Raw genomic sequence first — 17,523 nt, forward strand, 5'->3', positions numbered from 1 at the left:
ATAGACAAATTGATAGTTTTGTTTCAATTATCTGTAATCTTTCATTAATCTACACTTAACAACTCTATACCATTTAACAAGGTTTCTAAATAATTGGGTGATTACAGATAGATTTGTGATTTATGCCCTGGATGAAGGTAATAATTATTATCGTCTATAGTCTATGCTTTGTTAATCTGTGGCTACTACAAACGTCTTCTTCCTCTAAACGTGTTGTACTCATAGATTCAGGGTGTTCTCTGGTTGTTGATATTTTCCATAAAATTAAAAAAGTCGCCAAATTTTCATTAAATTGAAAAACGCATATTTTGGATATAACGTGTTTATCGTCTAGTTTCGGTGATTGAATAGAAAATAGAAAATCAAAATCATCTCTGAGTTTGATTCTGACCTTTGAGAGATTATTGATTTTTTTAAGAGTGCTGTGAAAAAAAAACAAATCAAAAGAAATTGTGAAAGGAATTCCTTCTTTATCCTTTTGTGAAGTTATATGAGATTTTGTTTATATTGAAAGTACTTTAATATTTAAAAAGTATGTTTTTAACAATATGATTTTATCCGAATACTTATGTAAATTATATTATGCAGAATGCAGATTATATACGTCTTTAAAGTTCTCTATCTTTCTGTTTAAGTTTGAAATTGATTGCTGTATTTAAACCTGTTAAGGGTCCAAATATAACATCTGGAGCCGTATTATGATGTCTTATTTCCAGACAGTTTACGCAGTGAATTGAACTGACTGGCAGATTCATATTATGTATATGTACATATATACTAAATATTATATCACAGTAACCAGCCATGCTGAACTAGCTGTTCCCCGCGGTTTCACCCGCATTGCTCCGCTCCTGTTGGTCTTAGCGTGATGATATATAGCCTATAGCTTTCGATAAATGAATCTTACAACGAAATAATTGTTCAAATCGGACCAGTTGTTCCTGAGATTATAGTATAGATATGAATTTGCCTGTCAGTTCAATTCACGGCGTAAACTGACTGGGAATAAGAGGTCATAATACGGCCCCTGTAATATAATGTCCTCATAATTTATATAAACATTGAATGAAAATACACCCTACATATTTGTAGAAATTCTTATCTTAGTCTCGAATGAATGAATTGAAATTATTATTCAGTATGTAGTTAAAAAATTAAAATTATTTTTGTGGTACTAATTACGGAAAAAACTTGATATTTTAAAGGATACAAATGTCCCATAAGTATATAAAATAAATACATTATTAAAAAAAACACTTCTGTGAATTGAGCTACTTTTTGCTATTTCTACAAATCCCATCCAAATCTGTTTACGTATTTCTAAGATTATAGTTATAATGTAATCAAACTTATTAGCAGTTGTGTAAAACCTTTTGGAAAATTCTCTTTTAAAATATAATGCGTATTTAAACTGAGTAAGTTAGATGTCCCTTTATGGACCATTGGGTGACGCCCAGTAGATATTATCGTAATTATATCTATATACAAATGATATTAAATGTTTCAAATGTAATCTCTCGTGCCCTTTAGATGTAATGTATAGATTTTATATGTTTGTTACGTGTTTATGTATATATCGTATCTGCTGTGTTATTGGGAATGAAGTTGAATGAGATTATAGGCGTAAAATTTTTAGAGAAGCCATTTTGGAAAGATTCTGTAAGAGGTTTTAAAACATAACTTAACTTAGTAGTTACTTAAAATTGAAATGTAAAAGTAAAATATGCAACATCTGCATTTTGTATATTCGTTCAGACAATCAAACGACAATATAAAATAGTACGAATATGATACCATAAATGAGAATTATACAGTTATACACATTCAAAATACTCGTGACGTTGAAATACAAAAAAAAATGTGTGCGTGTACTAGTGTACACACGTAAGAAGTCAAACTTCTTTATGACCTTATTTTTCAAAAAATAATTAACTTTATGCAACTTTACAGAAAAACGTCGAATCACGCGTGGTAGGGATAAGAAAAAGATGGCGCGTAACGGAAAAATGTCACGCGTAACGAAAAAATGTCACACTAAATTTTTTTCCAACCCCGATAAAGAAGTTTCACTTCAAAAATTATCATGAACTTATAGAAATTTTTTTTTGGAAACCTCTGTTTGAAAATTAACTCACTGTATTTGGCTGTGATTTCCTGTATTTTATTTCCAAATTCTACTCAAATCTAAACTAATGTCTCTAAAATACCTCGACGAAAAATAGCTTAAAAATCTTACTAGGCAAATAAAAAAATAACGATGTTCCCAATATCATGGTCACATATTTATAAGGATTGGATATTATTGGAAAGTTTGTGAAAAAATATTTATGTCGTAAAATTATTTCTGTGGAAATATAATGAAAAAGATATTATTTTTAAATTATATTTATTTATCACGATATAGTAATTTTGAATAGCTATAGACGGTTATAGACCCCTAGTATTTATACCTTATTCTGACCATAATTACATATCAAGTGCATTTAAGGTTTTATAGCGATGTATATTTTGTTTCATTTAATTCCGTATTTTTTGTTAAAACAATAAAATTACTACATTATTTTTTATTTATGTACTGAAAAATTGGTCTATATAATTTATTATAAATTCAGAACAAATATTTTTTAACTTACTCCTTTCTCTTTTAATAAAGTTACTATTATAAATTTTCGGTTTTACTTAAGAGTAAAAGAGAAAGAGATATAGTGCAAGTGAGATGGATGACAATCGTAATTCGATTTATTTATTGAGACAGTAGGTGTATACTGTTCTGGTACATTCGTCTGAAAGTTCTAGAACAATAAAAAAATATTGTATTATGTAGTTATTTTTTTTTAATATTATTTTATCAGTTTCAATGTGGAATGGTTTTAAGAGATGGTTTTACAGCCAGAATGTTAAAAGATAAGTTAATGTTGCGTAAATGTTAAAGTGTATTACTTAGTTTTATAAAATATATTTATTGGATATTGAAGGGTATTTATATAGATGTTTGTGACTCTTGTTAAGTAATGTATGTTCTGATTCTAGACATAAACAAATATAATCTGTTTGAAATAAATTGTTTTATTTTACAAACCATTCGTTTGTACTTAACCTCTTGTTTTATTTATATTGGACACATTTAAAAATATCTGAAATAATTGCTTCCATAATATTCAGTTCTATGAAAGAAAGACAGCATTTTCCAAAAATTGTTTTCGGAATTGATCAAAAGATTATAGTTAGGGAGCCAGGTGCAAATTGGGTTCATTATTTCCTCTCAAGAGATAATTCGTCAGAAGCATCAGAGTATAGTATTATAAAGCCTCGTGAACGTCAGCTGGCGCTCGGATGGGGGGGTGAGCGGTTGTAGCCTCCCACGCACGTAGGAAAAAAAATACATTCATTCATTCATTTCCTCTCAGCTAAAAATTTGTCAAATTGTAGCTAACCCAATATCTCAACGAAAAAAAATAATCAGCTGGTTACAACATGGTGTATTATACGTCAGCTGGTGTCTCGAACATGAAAGTTAAATTTAAAGAAAAATTTATTTTCCGTGATTTCCTCTCAAACAAAAATTTACCTGATGATAGCTTATATGTAACTGTGGATAAATATATAGGTCAGCTGGCTGTATCTTGGTGGAAAAACCGTCAGCTGATACGGGAGGCTACAACCGCTCTTCCCCCCAACCGAGCTCCAGCTGACGTTCACGAGGCTTCATAATACTATACTTTGATGCATTTTACTAATTACCGCTTGAGAGGAACTTGGTCATAAAATCTGTTCCTGGCTCCCGTACCATTATCTTTTATAATGATTATCGTCATGTAACTGGTAAAAGCACCTCTGTATTAGTCAATCTATCATAGACTAAAACTTGTCGAATAAAAACTGCTTGTAACTGCTGATAATACTACGCCTCCTTCAATGTGACAACATTTTGTCATTCAAAGCATTCCTACCGTCATGGCCTGTCAGAATTGCATGAAAATTAGATAAATTTACGTACACGACTGGTGGTTACACTATGTCGTGATGTTATAATTATATGTATTTTTGTTCCAAATTCTACGATCATGGTAAGTAACGATTCACCTTATTTGATTGAATATATACGTATAAGTACTAATGTTCCCGTACCCACAGGATGACGAAATCGAAGATATAGTTGGCGAAGTAAATTACACAGACTCACAAAAAAGTGTAACCACATCAAACGTGTACTCTTTCGACTTTACTGACAGCAGTTCAGACAGAAACAACTCTTCAAGCAAAGAAACATACGTTATAGAATGCGATAGTGACGACAGCGATAAAACATTCCAAATTGATCAAATGGAAGGTACAATTGACCTTAGAGATAAAGCAGCAACTCGTGTTAAAATAAAACAAGACAAAATCATCCATAAACATGAACCAAGCATAATCGACAGGTCAGTTGGATCAAGCTCGCATCAATGCTCTATAGTCGCTCAGGAAATTTTCACACAAACTAGCAAAACCATATTTGAACTAGCCCAAAATGAAAAAAGAACAAGTCCTGTAAAATTTGGTGAACAGAATACACTGGAAACGCAAACTTCAATATTATCTTTTACAGAAAACAGAACTGTGGAGTACCGTATACGTGTGATGGGAGATAATTCCTTTTTCCCTACACATAATGCTTTAGTGTATAATTCTTTTATCCCCACACAAGTTATAACCACAACATTAGAGGATAAATCTTCCATTATCCTCAATTCTGAAAACGAGGCAGACATGTCGAAAGATTACCTCACAGATGAGACTTCTAAAGACAAAATGATAAAATTTATCGATGACATATCACAGGAAAGTTCGAGCGAAGAAGTAAACATAACGCAATATGAAAATTCTAGTGAATTTGAAACTTCCAAGTATTCTGATATGGAAGAGGATTCGTTGATAGAAAACAATTACCGAGCAGAAATTGAGCGTAGTCAAGATAAATTGAGCGTCAATAGTGATATCCCTAAGTCTATTGACAATGATATTGAAGAGCTTTATAATAAATTATCCCATAGTGTAAATCCAACTCCTCAACCAGAAAGTGATATGCAGTCAGTCATACCAAACGTTGGTATATTAACTCCAGTGACAGAAGAAACTAATTTAAAAGTTGATGGCATGACCGAAATGACTGCAAGTTTGCACACTCTTAATAGACCTCAAGAAGAAAACGATCAATTTAAAATTAAAAATACGCTTGATGATGCACAAGAAAAAGATAAATTTAGACTTCCACCAATCCTAAATAATTTCTCATGTCCCAACAGCCCGTTAAACTTTTTATTTTCAAATGGATCTAATAAATTAATTAAAAATAGCACGCTTCCTTTAGTCGCTGAAGATCATAAAGAAAAATCGTTTAATAGATGGGAAATAGATACCAAGGGCTTAGCGTCTGGCGAGAGTCATTTTATCAATAACAGAAACGGTTAGTTTAATTTACATTGAATAAGTAAAACTCAGAATTCTAACAGTAATTGAGTAATTAATTTATTAGACGCAACGCTGCACAATGAATCAATTCAGTTACCACCAATACACATAGAGGGTCCATTTAAAAAAGCTACTATGGTCGGAAAACAAGTGAAGCGGAGCAACGAAATACAATCTGAAAATCCTAGTGATACAATTAGTATTAAAGGAAGAATCAGAGAGCTCAAGATTAACCAAAGACGACAGAGGTATATGTTTTATAAGTCGAGGTAAGTTACGACAGAAATGTTGTCCCATACCGAAATCATCTATTATCTTTATAACTTCTCTGTAATAAATTGATACACTTTAAATATTTGTCTACTGCATCATTTACTGCCACACTCATTTATTGGCATTTATTTCGCATTTATTGTTAGAAATATTAGGTCTGATGTGAAAAATCTGTTGAAACCAACATTTGAATGTCATATAAGTATCTACACCATTAGCTCAACTGATCTCCACTAGGGAGGGAAACTCTCCAATAGGAGGAAATATTTTCGATACACATATTTGAATATATCTGCCATAAACTTGATAGTTCCTTTTTAAATATAGGTTAGAAACTAGTAGAAGTGCATCTCCTAGAAGCACCTGTTCACCGGACGATTCAAAATTGAGTGACACAGCGGAGAGAGGTTGCGATGCGCTCTGTTCTGAGCTGAAGAGACGACTTCAGATTAATTCATGGTAATATTTCAAAGGTTCAACAGTCAGCTGTTAAATTGGTAAATTTGAACACAGTCAATAGACGTTATTTCGAACAAATTAATACATATTTTATATGAAGGCATTCTTTTTAATGTAGTCGAATAAAAAGGTCTGAACTAATTTACTACGAGTGTATCGTTAGTTTAATCATTAATCCTTGTTTTATAGTCTTTAGTAAAACCATGGTTCCAAAATAAGGCAATTTAGAAAATTACGAACATCTTATAATCTGCTAGAATATTTTTTCAAGGCGCATACTAATAAAACGCTCTATATAAACTTAGTTTGAAATCAGTAGGATTTAATTATACATCACCTGTGTATGGTACATTAATATTATACTTTTTCATTCGTTATCATTCCTAAGATGCTGGTATATATTATAAAAAAGACGTGTGGCACTCGGGGACTGCGACTGCCGCGGTAAAGCTATTGCATAGCATTCCTTCAAGCCACACCTCCGAGCCCGTCTGAGTGGGGAGCGTGAGGTTTTTTCGTTACGGAATTTCTCGATTCGGTCCCCGCGCTCAAGGCCCGCGATAGAAGCTATGCAATAGCTTAAAAAGTACATATTCTTCTTCTTATTAATTACATAAGTATTATTTCAGGTGCCAAGCTTTAGAAACATTAGAAGAATTACCAAAAGTGTTGGATAAATTTTGGTCTGTTATCACAGAAACACGTATTGCTGATCTGATTCGACAGGTGCATATAATTTTTAAACGACTCTATCAATATAAATACTGTTTATATAAAAGATATAAGACCCGAGATGAAAAAATTGATCAAATAATTACATAACTCTTTTTTTTAATCAAGCATTAAAGTATGCATTATCTACTAGGGAGTATCTTTAAAAATTAGGGACTTCTTTTTACATTAGAATAAAATCTGAATAGTGTATACTATAATAATATTATATTTTCCAGTAACATTTATGTAGTTAATCCGCAGAATTAAAAAAATATCTATCCTGATTCTACAGTTTTTTCTAGTTTTAAAATACATGTACATATTTCGTCGCATAAAACAGGTAACTGTGCACGTAGAGTCACCTCGTACGCAAGTATCGCGGGCGGCATGTCAGACCCTCGCAGAAATCTTGAAGAATACGAACTATACGAAGAAGCCGGTAAACACTTACAGTTTCTGTCGCTAAAACCTATTTTGTTTGACGAGATAAAACCCGTCCAATACTATAAAACAATTTCTACTATCTACATATTAATATTTGTAAATGTTAGCTGCTATAAAATTATTGTTTTTTAACATACTGCCCTACTATGTAACATATTTGAAGACAAATAATAATAATTTAACTAATCTTTAGTAGGTACATAGTTTAATTTGTTAACGGAAGTCCACTTCAGACAATTTCTATATTTGACAAGGCAATTTGACAAATCGGTGATCGACCAATCAAAACTACAATAATATTATGATTGTTTTTGTCGTGTTCCATAATAATGTCTATTGTTCATTCACAAAATATGTGTACCGAGCTTTAGCTTCGGGTGGAAAGCTTCAAACTTGTATCATTTCGTTATCGGTTTCCACATCTCTAGCCTTTTTGCTTCTTGTCAATATCTCAAGAGTTACTTTCAGGATTTCTACGAAGCGATGGCCATTCTTCTCGTGAAGACTGGGAGTTACTGCCGGCCAGTGAGACGGGCAGCTAACGTGGCACTAGATGACATTGTTTGCAGTGTTGATATAACACACTCTGTGACCGCTATATGCGTGTATGGAACGGGGTAAGATGTACTGCCTCAATAAAGGCTGCCTTATCACTATATCGATACCTTCCAGATAGGGTAGGTGTTATTTGACTATAAAAATATAAGAAAAAGAAGGATTGAACTTATCTATTAAAAAATATTGTTTTATTTTTATCCAGCTAATTGCCCCGGCTTCGTACAGATTTACGTGAAATAAAAATACCTATGTCACGAGACATGTAGCTTTCTAGTGATGAAAGAATTTCAAAATCGATCTAGTTTATGTGTGAAAACATCACAAAAATACATAAAAAGACGTGTTGCACTCCGGGAGTGCCGGCAGAAGTGAAAACTTGATTATTAACGTTGAGCATGTTTGATATTTTGGAATGGTATCCGTCTTACGCTTTTTCGATCAGGTCACGTGTCCTGACGCGAGTTTAAGATTTTATACCCATTACAGAAAAAGTGCTCAACGCCGCTAAAGAAGTTTTCACTTCAAAAACACAAATTTATCTTAGCCACAAGAGCGCGCTAGTCCGCACGGCGTCATCCCGGCTGCTGGTGGTGTGCGCAGCGCTGGCGGAGGGCGGGCGGCAGCTGCTGCGCGCTCGGCCTCCCACCGCGGCAGCAGCTCGCCGGCACGTGCTGCGCGCTATGGCGGACATGCTGCACGACAAGAGCGCGGACACACGGTGGGGACGTCCACAGAGCACGCGAACAGAGCCCCACTTGACGCTTTTTAAAATAAAACAAACCCAACTCAACCCATCATCTTAACCAAACCAAAATTTCTAATTCCCAATTCTCGGCATTTGTAATCTGAAAACGCTGATTATAAACCGCAAATTATACAATTTAATATATACCTACGCCAGGCTCGAAAGCGCACTAGTCGCGCGAGTAATGAAAGCGTCTCTCTAGTAGGTTGTGTACGTAATACGTGTAATAACGTTTGCTATAAACTCCGAAAAGTGGGGAATAACAAATACAAGAAATTAGGACTCAAGTCTCTTTAAATTTTATTGTTTTATGAAATATAGATTTTTTTTATAACACCATCTCATTATATTCAAAATTGTAACTTTTCCAGAAAATACGCGGAACGGCTCTACGCCATGCTCCGCCCGCTAACTAACTTCGAAGCTTATTTCCTCACTGACGTCGATGTAGAAATTGCGTCGAAACAAATGAAGAAGTACGATCAATTGATTAGTTCGAAGCAGAGTTGATTGTATAACCCAGTTCATTAAATAATACAATCAAAAATGTCATTACTCCTATAAGTCTATGCGAGAGGGCATGCCTATGTGTGAGTGGGTTAATGCACTCTGACTTAAATTTTGATTCTATTATTGACACAGCTATTACATAATTTATATCTGTGTTATTTATGTGTATAGTACCGTGTTGTTTTTCGTCCTACTATAAAAAGAAAACATGTTGATCCAAACAATTTGGTAATTAAATAATTGATAACATAAAAATATAATAACATTTTAATGTTATCAATTATATTTCATCCCTCCTAATTCTGGAAAAACAGTTATTGTATTTATATTTTGTATTGTATTGTATTTTAATATGTAGAGAGTAACAATAAATTATGAGAAAGTAATTATGTTGTTTTTCTTTTTCTAAATACAAAATAATTGTCGCTACGCACGTAGCAAAAAGTTTTGAGCTTAATAATTATAAGAGCGAGCGCCCACGAGCAACTTTGTCTCCGCAACTATTTTGTCTCTCCAGCCATGGGCTAGTATGAAAGTGCGCGCACGTAGCGACGCAACTCCCGGGAGACTTTTTTGTCCGCGGGTTCGGAGACAAGCCCGCGACGCAACTGTCGCCCTATCTATTGGTTTCAATGCAAGTGCGCGCACGGCGACAAAAATGTTGCCAGGCGACGGCCGCCGGCCAGTTGCCGCGTAACCGGCGTAGCGATAATACCTATTTATGTCAACGCATTTATTCTCGTACACAGTAGTTTTAACCGACTTCAAAAGAAAGGAGGAGGTTATCAATTCGGCCGGTATATTTTTTGTATGTATGTACACCGATTACTCCGAGGTTTCTGAACCGATTTACGTGACTCTTTTTTTATTTGATGCAGAATGGTGTGGGATTGGTCCCATAAAATTTATTCGGATAAGCCCAGTAGTTTTTATTTTGTGAGCATTTTTGTCTGATCTCGATGACTTAAGGGGGCGCATAAAGCAAAATAACCAATCTTCTATTAGATGATACGTGTAATATGCAAGACCAAATCTAAAAAATAAAATATATATCAAACTAGATGATATGTTCAACGATTCTGTTTAATCAAAAACATAAAATATTAAAATTTACTCGATAAAAAAAATCACCAAGTTAGCTCTAATTTTCACACTTTTACGTTTTCTACTTGACATGGTAATACTTATTATGATTTTTTTTTTCATAAACAATTATATTAAAACATTTGCAAGATATTTGTCAGAGCATTTTGTGTAATTACTTTTAGTTTTGGTTTTATCTGCGATAAACCACAAACCAAAATCAAACGTTTATCTCGAGAAAAAAAGAGCGCCAAAAGTGGTTTATCGCAGATAAAACCAAAACTAAAAGTAATTACACAAAATGCTCTGACAAATATCTTGCAAATGTTTTAATATAATTGTTTATGAAAAAAAAATCATAATAAGTATTACCATGTCAAGTAGAAAACGTAAAAGTGTGAAAATTAGAGCTAACTTGGTGATTTTTTTTTATCGAGTAAATTTTAATATTTTATGTTTTTGATTAAACAGAATCGTTGAACATATCATCTAGTTTGATATATATTTTATTTTTTAGATTTAGTCTTGCATATTACACGTATCATCTAATAGAAGATTGGTTATTTTGCTTTATGCGCCCCCTTAATTGAAATGTAGCAAGTAACTTTGATTCATTTTCAGGAAACCGATTGAGCTGAAATTTTGTATACGCATGTAAATTGGATAGCGATGAAACATTATTATGAGATAGAGCTGATTTGATGATGGAATCGGAAAGTGGCCATAGGAACTTAGTAATATATTGACTCAACTTTATCGAGGTTGAGCTCGTTTGATTCGTGTTGAAAAATACACTAAAAAGTATTAAATAAAAACTACTTTACTTTTTACAATTACGATTACATATCTATACTAATATTATAAAGAGGAAAGGTTTGTAGGTACATATGTATGGTTTTCAGTTTTCACGCATAAACTGCTGAACCGATTACAATGAAATTTAGCACACATATAGAGGATAACTTGGATTAACACATAGGATAGGTTTTATCCCGGAAATCCCACGGGAATGGGAACTATGCGGGACAAGAGCACAGACCACAACCGTCTCTTCGAAAACCATGTTGATAAATGCAGAAAATTTTAAAGAAAAAGTTGCGTTGCTGTCGCTTTCGTGAGCGCATCGTTCAAAACTTTGCGAGGAGACAGCGACAGAGACAAAATAGTTGCCGGGCAACTAAGTTGCTCGTGGGCGCTCGCTCTAATACATTGAAAAAGTGGAACTTATTATTCGTTATAAATAGAGGACTCAGGGTTTCACCCACCTATGCAATAAAGTTAAAATAATATTCTTCTCAATTCGATCAATTTGGTTTGTAGAGTTCACCGTTGATAGAGCTAGTCTTTGTCGTTTCAAAAAAAACAGATTTCTATGAACGCTTTTCTACCAAACTTCGACTCGACTCGGTCTTCCATTACCCATAAAAATAGGTAAGTAATAATACTTTATTACCTTACTCCATTTTTATTCAGACCGCAATCACTGGCCACCGTAGTTCGTAAAGGTTATTTAATAAAAATAGTATTTATTTATCATCAATATTAATATAAGATACTTACGTATATATATGTAATAGTATCTATTTATAAACTTACTGTAGATACGTATCACTACATAGTATAAAACAAAGTCGCTTTTTCAGTCCCTATGTATGCTTAATTCTTTAAAACTACGTAACGGATTTTGATGCGGTTTTTTGTAATAGATAGAGTGATTCAAGAGGAAGGTTTTAGTATATAATTTATTAGGTTTTAGACAAAGCTGGCGAAGCCGCGGCTAGCTTTCTGCCCGCGGGCGGAAAGCTAGTAAAATATAATAAACTAGCAGTGTCGCAGTTTCTTTTCAGTAGGCCTATTTGTACATATACATATACATCGCCTTTACATACACATACATTCTATCCACAATTTTAGCTTTAAATCGTAACTTGTTGTTACTTTAATTAACCTTTTCGTAGTGAAATAAAACTTCTTAAAAAGTTTCAAGAGCTTCTCACAATAGTATTATGGCTCTTTCAAAACTTAGAACATTTGCATAATATACTTACATCTCTACGTGGCTCTATGTCTCTGTTTTTTTTTCTTTGTAAGCATTGAATAAATAGTTTAACATTTGCCTAATACAACTTACATTAACTAGCGGTCCGCCCCGGCTTCGCCCGTGGTACATGTTTTCTCTACATAAGAACCATCCTCGTTTCGTTGAAATCGGTCCACCCGTTCACGCGTGATGCCGTGACAACGGAAAACGGGTTTTATTTTTATATATGTATATAGATTAATAACATAATAAACTAGAATGGTATTACATTATCTGTGGCAGCATTCAACGCACAACTTAGATTTATTTCCATAACTCTTATCCCCTTGTATCCTAACATCACTCTTAGATAATCGGTGTAATATAATTGTTTATAAACATATTATCAATATTCGTTGTTGATAAGAAGTTCAAGCGCACCCGCCAAGTGCACATGCACTAGTATTTAAAACTATTAATAAGTGATGATGAAAGCTATTTTATAATATTATTGCCGTGAACGCATGAATAGATTTCCTTGCATTTTCACTGAAGTTATATTGCGATTTAAACTTAAAAAATAGGTACCTATCCTAGGATCGAACCCAGAACGTTGTGATACTCACACAGAAGAAAACTATCCTCTATCCCTCTTCCTACCTTAGGTACTTAAAAAATTACAAAATTTGCTAAAACAGAAAAGATTTAATAACTCTTGTCGGTCGGAAGAATTGTAATCGACTGTCAGCAAAATAAAGAGACATACGCAATTTAGGACTTCGTCATAATACATTACGCAAAAAACTCTGTGAAAAAAAACAAACTTATACCTATAACTTAACCTATAAAATAACGAGGTCTAATCATCGAGTCAACAATAGAATATCAGTAACGGGACGCTCTAGCCTTCTAAAAAAATTCGCAATCCTTCTAGCGTAGATAAGTAAACGTAATTTGAAATTCAGTCTCTAGCAGGTAAAAGCTCTAAATTAGCATATTACATCAGATTTCATATTACATTTCTAAAGAATAATGAAAAAAATAATTGCTAGAACAAATTGACATTGAAAATCGCCGAATCATCTGGATATACTTGCCTTCCTCTCTTGAAATAATATCCGTTCGGGCAGCCAATACACAATATTGGTCATTACCCAGGTTATGAGTCACCGGAATATTCACGAATCGATATTATGTATATGAAAGTAATGTAATTTTGTGCCCTTAAAAAAATTATTCTCTAATAAAATCCACAAAATAAGTACCTACAACTTCCTCCACAAATTCAAGAAAAAACCTCAGGTACCTAAATTAGAAATGACCAGACTCTTCTGAAGGTCTATTCTCAAACGTATTGATGTCGCATTGACTCGAGGACTATATCAATCAATCTGAATCATTCCATACTGAGCCCTAATAGATACCGCGAATGTCGAGAACGCTCATGTACCAAATTGTCCGAACTGCCTAGAAGATTCCAATTGAGCTTTCGTTGACCACTCGTTGCCGCTCATTGAAATTAAGAAAACATGTCAGCGCATTTCAGACGTGCTCAATAAATTTGTTCCACATTCGAGTATTGATAAGTTGAAAGGGCAGAAATATCTAGAAGCTTTGTTCATACACTCCGGAAATGTTTATTGCGTGTCGAGTGCCGTCGCCTCGTCCTTGCATCGGACTTTCTAGGCATCCCGAGTTGGGATCCGCGGACGTAAAGCTGCGATAAAGTATCTCGTAAAAACATCGATTGTTTTCAAACATATTTTATCGCTTGGAACTAAAAATACACGTTATGTTTAATCTTATTATTGTCGTTTGTCAATACTTCAATGAAATAACCATAACAGTGTGAAAACCTTGATAACGATAGTTTACGATTGTATTTTACAAACTAAATTGTGTCTAACAGCAAAAAATACTAAATTATCTTAATTTTGAATTAAAGATACTGCAGACTTAAGTACTAAATCGTTATTATTATTATTAACTTTCAATTTAAAACTTTCTCATATTGACACTGCGCATTACGTCGATCTGGTCCATTCAAACCACTCCACATTTCGACCGATAACTTTTTTTTTTTTTTTTTTTAACGTTGGGAAATGCATTTACGCATCCCCCCCTGCAGTTTTCCTGCGTGAGGGGGTATGTGGGACTCGCAAAAAGCCATACCCACTAAAACCCAACGGTGGCCACCGATCACCTTCGGCGGCAGGGGTTAACAGCCAGGCCTTGTACCCCCACCGCCTACGTGATGAATGCCGCAGCTTGGCGACTCGCCCGCGCCCATAAGGTGGCAATAGACGACGGTATCATAAAATAACGCTGCCCTATTGCCGGGCTATCCACCTCTTGTCGCAGGGGGGGGCCGGTTTACTTGCAGCGAGCATAGCTACAATATGCTCGTTTCTACGTAAACCTCCCCCTGCGCTAGTTCGTCCGATGGTATTTTAAGGCTGATGCTGGGCATAAAGACGCCTGCGTCTGCCGGGTCTGCGTCGACGCAGAGGGTCCGCCGATGGGTCATTCTCCCGGGCCCTCTCTGCAACCTCTTTTGCTTTCATCACAGCCTCGCAAAAGGCCACGACCGACTTCCAATGAGTGTCTCCACTGACCATCATTTTTGCGAGACCCTGTAGGGTCAGCTCTTCCTCTCGCAGCAAGGCTTCAAGAGGCCTTCGCTCCACCGTCCAGGCCGGGCATTCGGCCAGTGTGTGTTGAGCTGTGTCCAGCTGGTCGCTGCAGTGGTGGCAGGAGGGGGCCGGTTCCCGGCCTATCCTGTGCAGGTAGCTGCCAAAGCATCCGTGGCCCGACAGGACCTGCACAAGCCGGTAGCTGAGTGACCCCCACCTTCTCTCTGCCCACTCTCTGAGTACAGGGCTAAGCGCGCTGAGAGTCCAGGCCCCCACGCACGATGATTCGAGTTCCTGGCGCCATTTGTGGAACACCACGTCGCGAGCCTCTCGCTTCCAACCTTCGAGCGTTTCAGTAGGCAGCTCTTCATCCCTCTCTCTTGCCTCCGCTCTGCGCCAGTAGACTTCCGCCAGGGCGGCCGCTTCGAGGTGCCAGGGTGCAGTACCAGCTATGACGCAAACCGCATCGTAAGATACGGTGCGATACGCCCTTGCGACCCTGATAGCTATAACCCGCTGCGACCGCCTTAGCACAATCGTGTTGCGCGTTAATAACTTGTCGGCCCATATAGGACATCCGTACAGCGCCTGTGAGCGCACAACACCGGCAAAGAGTTTACGACATGCCCCGCTTGGTCCTCCAATGTTTGGCATGATACGGCTAAGAGCCGCTGCCGTGGTGGTGAGCTTCGCAGCCAATGTCGAGAAGTGAGCTTGGAATGTCCATCGCGGATCGAGGACCAGACCGAGGTATTTCAGTCTGGACCCGATTCGGATGGGCACTCCACTAACCACGATTGCTTCTTCTGTTTGTGGTGCTCTGCGATGGCCGTGAAAGCATATAGCCTCCGATTTATCGAGGGCTACTTTAAGCCCGAGGCTTTTAATTCTGGTAACCACCTGTGCCACTCCAGCCGTGGCTCGGAGTCGCGCCTCTCTAAAGTCACGGCCCGTGGACACCACTAGAGTGTCATCGGCATAGCAGATGGCGCTTACTCCTTGCGGCAGCCCTCCTTGTAGCGCGTGATTGTACCCGATGTTCCACAGAAGCGGCCCGAGGACAGAACCCTGTGGAACACCGCGCGCAACCCTATGCCTACCCATCAAGCCGTCTTGTTTTGGGAAGATAATTTGACGCTCTCGAAGATACGAAGAGATGATACGGTGAAGATACTCCGGCACACGGTGTCGGGTCAAGCCATCTAAGATTTTGTCCCAAGGAAGGGTGTTAAATGCATTGGAAATATCCAAGGATATTGCAAGTGCTACCCCACCTTGGGAAACGCATCCTTCCGAAATGTCACGCAGGCGAGCTATGGCATCAACCGTTGAACGACCTCGCCTAAAACCATACTGGGCATCGTCGAGATCTGGTCCTATCCGTGCTAGATGATTTTGTATGCGGCTGGAGATAACACGTTCAAACAGCTTACCAGCTTCATCAAGTAGGACGATCGGCCTATACGCTGATGGCGAGTCGGCCGGTTTGCCACTCTTCCTTAATAGGACGAGGCGTCCCACCTTCCAGCGATCTGGGAACCTCCCGCTCTTGAAGCATTCGGTTAGTAGCTCGCAGAATCGCTGGTCCAGTCCATATGAGAGGGCAAGGGACCACACTCGGCCATGCACACCATCGGGGCCCGGAGAAGTGGTTTTCCTTTTCAGGCGGTCTACCGCCGCCTTCAGTTCAGCTAACGTCACGTCCGGGATCATTTCCTCGCAGGTTATTTCCTCCTGATCGTCACGCCCAAGTCGGTCCGCAGGATTGGTTGTATTACGGCCTGGAAATAAAGTAGTTACTACTTTTTTGAGCAGTGCTGGCTCTAACCTTGCTGTGATCGGAGGGGCCCAAGGACGCAGCTTGTTCATAACGAGCATGTAAGGGCGCCCCCAGGGATCCAGATTAAGTGTGTTGAGTAGTTCAGCCCATGCTCTTTCTTTTGCGGCTGCGATAGCGTCTCTTAGAGCTTTTTTGGCATTCTGGTACCGGGTATAGCGTTCAGCCTCTTCCACGGTGGAGTAGTCTGCACGCCTCCTTCTTCGTCTGTATTTGGTGTATTGGCGTCTAGCAATAACGCAGACTGATCGGAGCCGCGCAAGATCCGCCGACCACCAGTACACTCTGTTCCGTGGGAGAGATCTTTTTACCCTCGTCATTGCAGTATTTGATATTTCGGCCATTGTCTCGCCAAACCATTCCGCCTCGTCGTCCACGTTTATGGCGTCAGGTTTCGGGCACCAAGATTTGATTAAGGACGCCAATTCTAAAAGGTGGCTATCCAGGCTCTTTAGGGACCATCTTGGGCATCTTTCCATAGGTGCAAGGCATATATTCCTCGCAGGTCCCGTCATCGGATGAACCTCGAAACTGATATACTTATGATCAGATAAGGTCTCAACCTCCGACAGGACCCGCCAGTTTCGGACCCGACCGGCGAGAGAGGGGCTCGCAAATGTCACGTCCACCACCGAGCCCCCCTGCATGCGCACGCATGTGTGTTCGGTGCCTAGATTAAGTGGAACCAAATTCTGAGCTGCGAGCCATTCTAGGAGGACGTCTCCACGAGCATTTGATGCTGAAGAACCCCACGCTGCAGATTTTGCGTTTAGGTCTCCCGCAATGATGATTTGGA

The 17,523-nt window shown here is 37.4% G+C and overlaps 1 protein-coding gene across 1 annotated transcript; it reads left to right on the forward strand.

The window, feature by feature from the left end:
- The first annotated feature begins 4,116 nt into the window (after positions 1 to 4,116).
- Positions 4,117 to 9,454, forward strand: LOC149908277 (uncharacterized). The gene is made up of 8 exons (XM_090102187.1): positions 4,117 to 5,446; positions 5,516 to 5,699; positions 6,052 to 6,183; positions 6,813 to 6,909; positions 7,238 to 7,336; positions 7,810 to 7,958; positions 8,444 to 8,617; positions 9,016 to 9,454. Exons 1-8 carry the CDS (start codon positions 4,117 to 4,119, stop codon positions 9,152 to 9,154), a joined length of 2,304 nt encoding a protein of 767 aa, XP_089958313.1. The 3' UTR covers positions 9,155 to 9,454.
- Positions 9,455 to 17,523: the final 8,069 nt, after the last annotated feature.

Source organism: Colias eurytheme, chromosome 5, assembly GCF_061535395.1.
Source record: "Colias eurytheme isolate Ceu_HAF_F1 chromosome 5, ilColEury1 Martin Lab GWU primary, whole genome shotgun sequence".
NCBI classification, from domain to species: Eukaryota; Metazoa; Arthropoda; class Insecta; order Lepidoptera; family Pieridae; genus Colias; species Colias eurytheme.

Excerpts from the sequence above, each read along its gene's own strand:
- LOC149908277 (XM_090102187.1), top strand. The coding sequence starts at position 4,117 with ATGTTCCCGTACCCACAGGATGACGAAATCGAAGATATAGTTGGCGAA. Across the intron at positions 6,910-7,237 it reads TTGCTGATCTGATTCGACAG|GTAACTGTGCACGTAGAGTC; the intron begins GTGCATATAATT and ends CGCATAAAACAG. Across the intron at positions 7,959-8,443 it reads ATATGCGTGTATGGAACGGG|CCACAAGAGCGCGCTAGTCC; the intron begins GTAAGATGTACT and ends AATTTATCTTAG.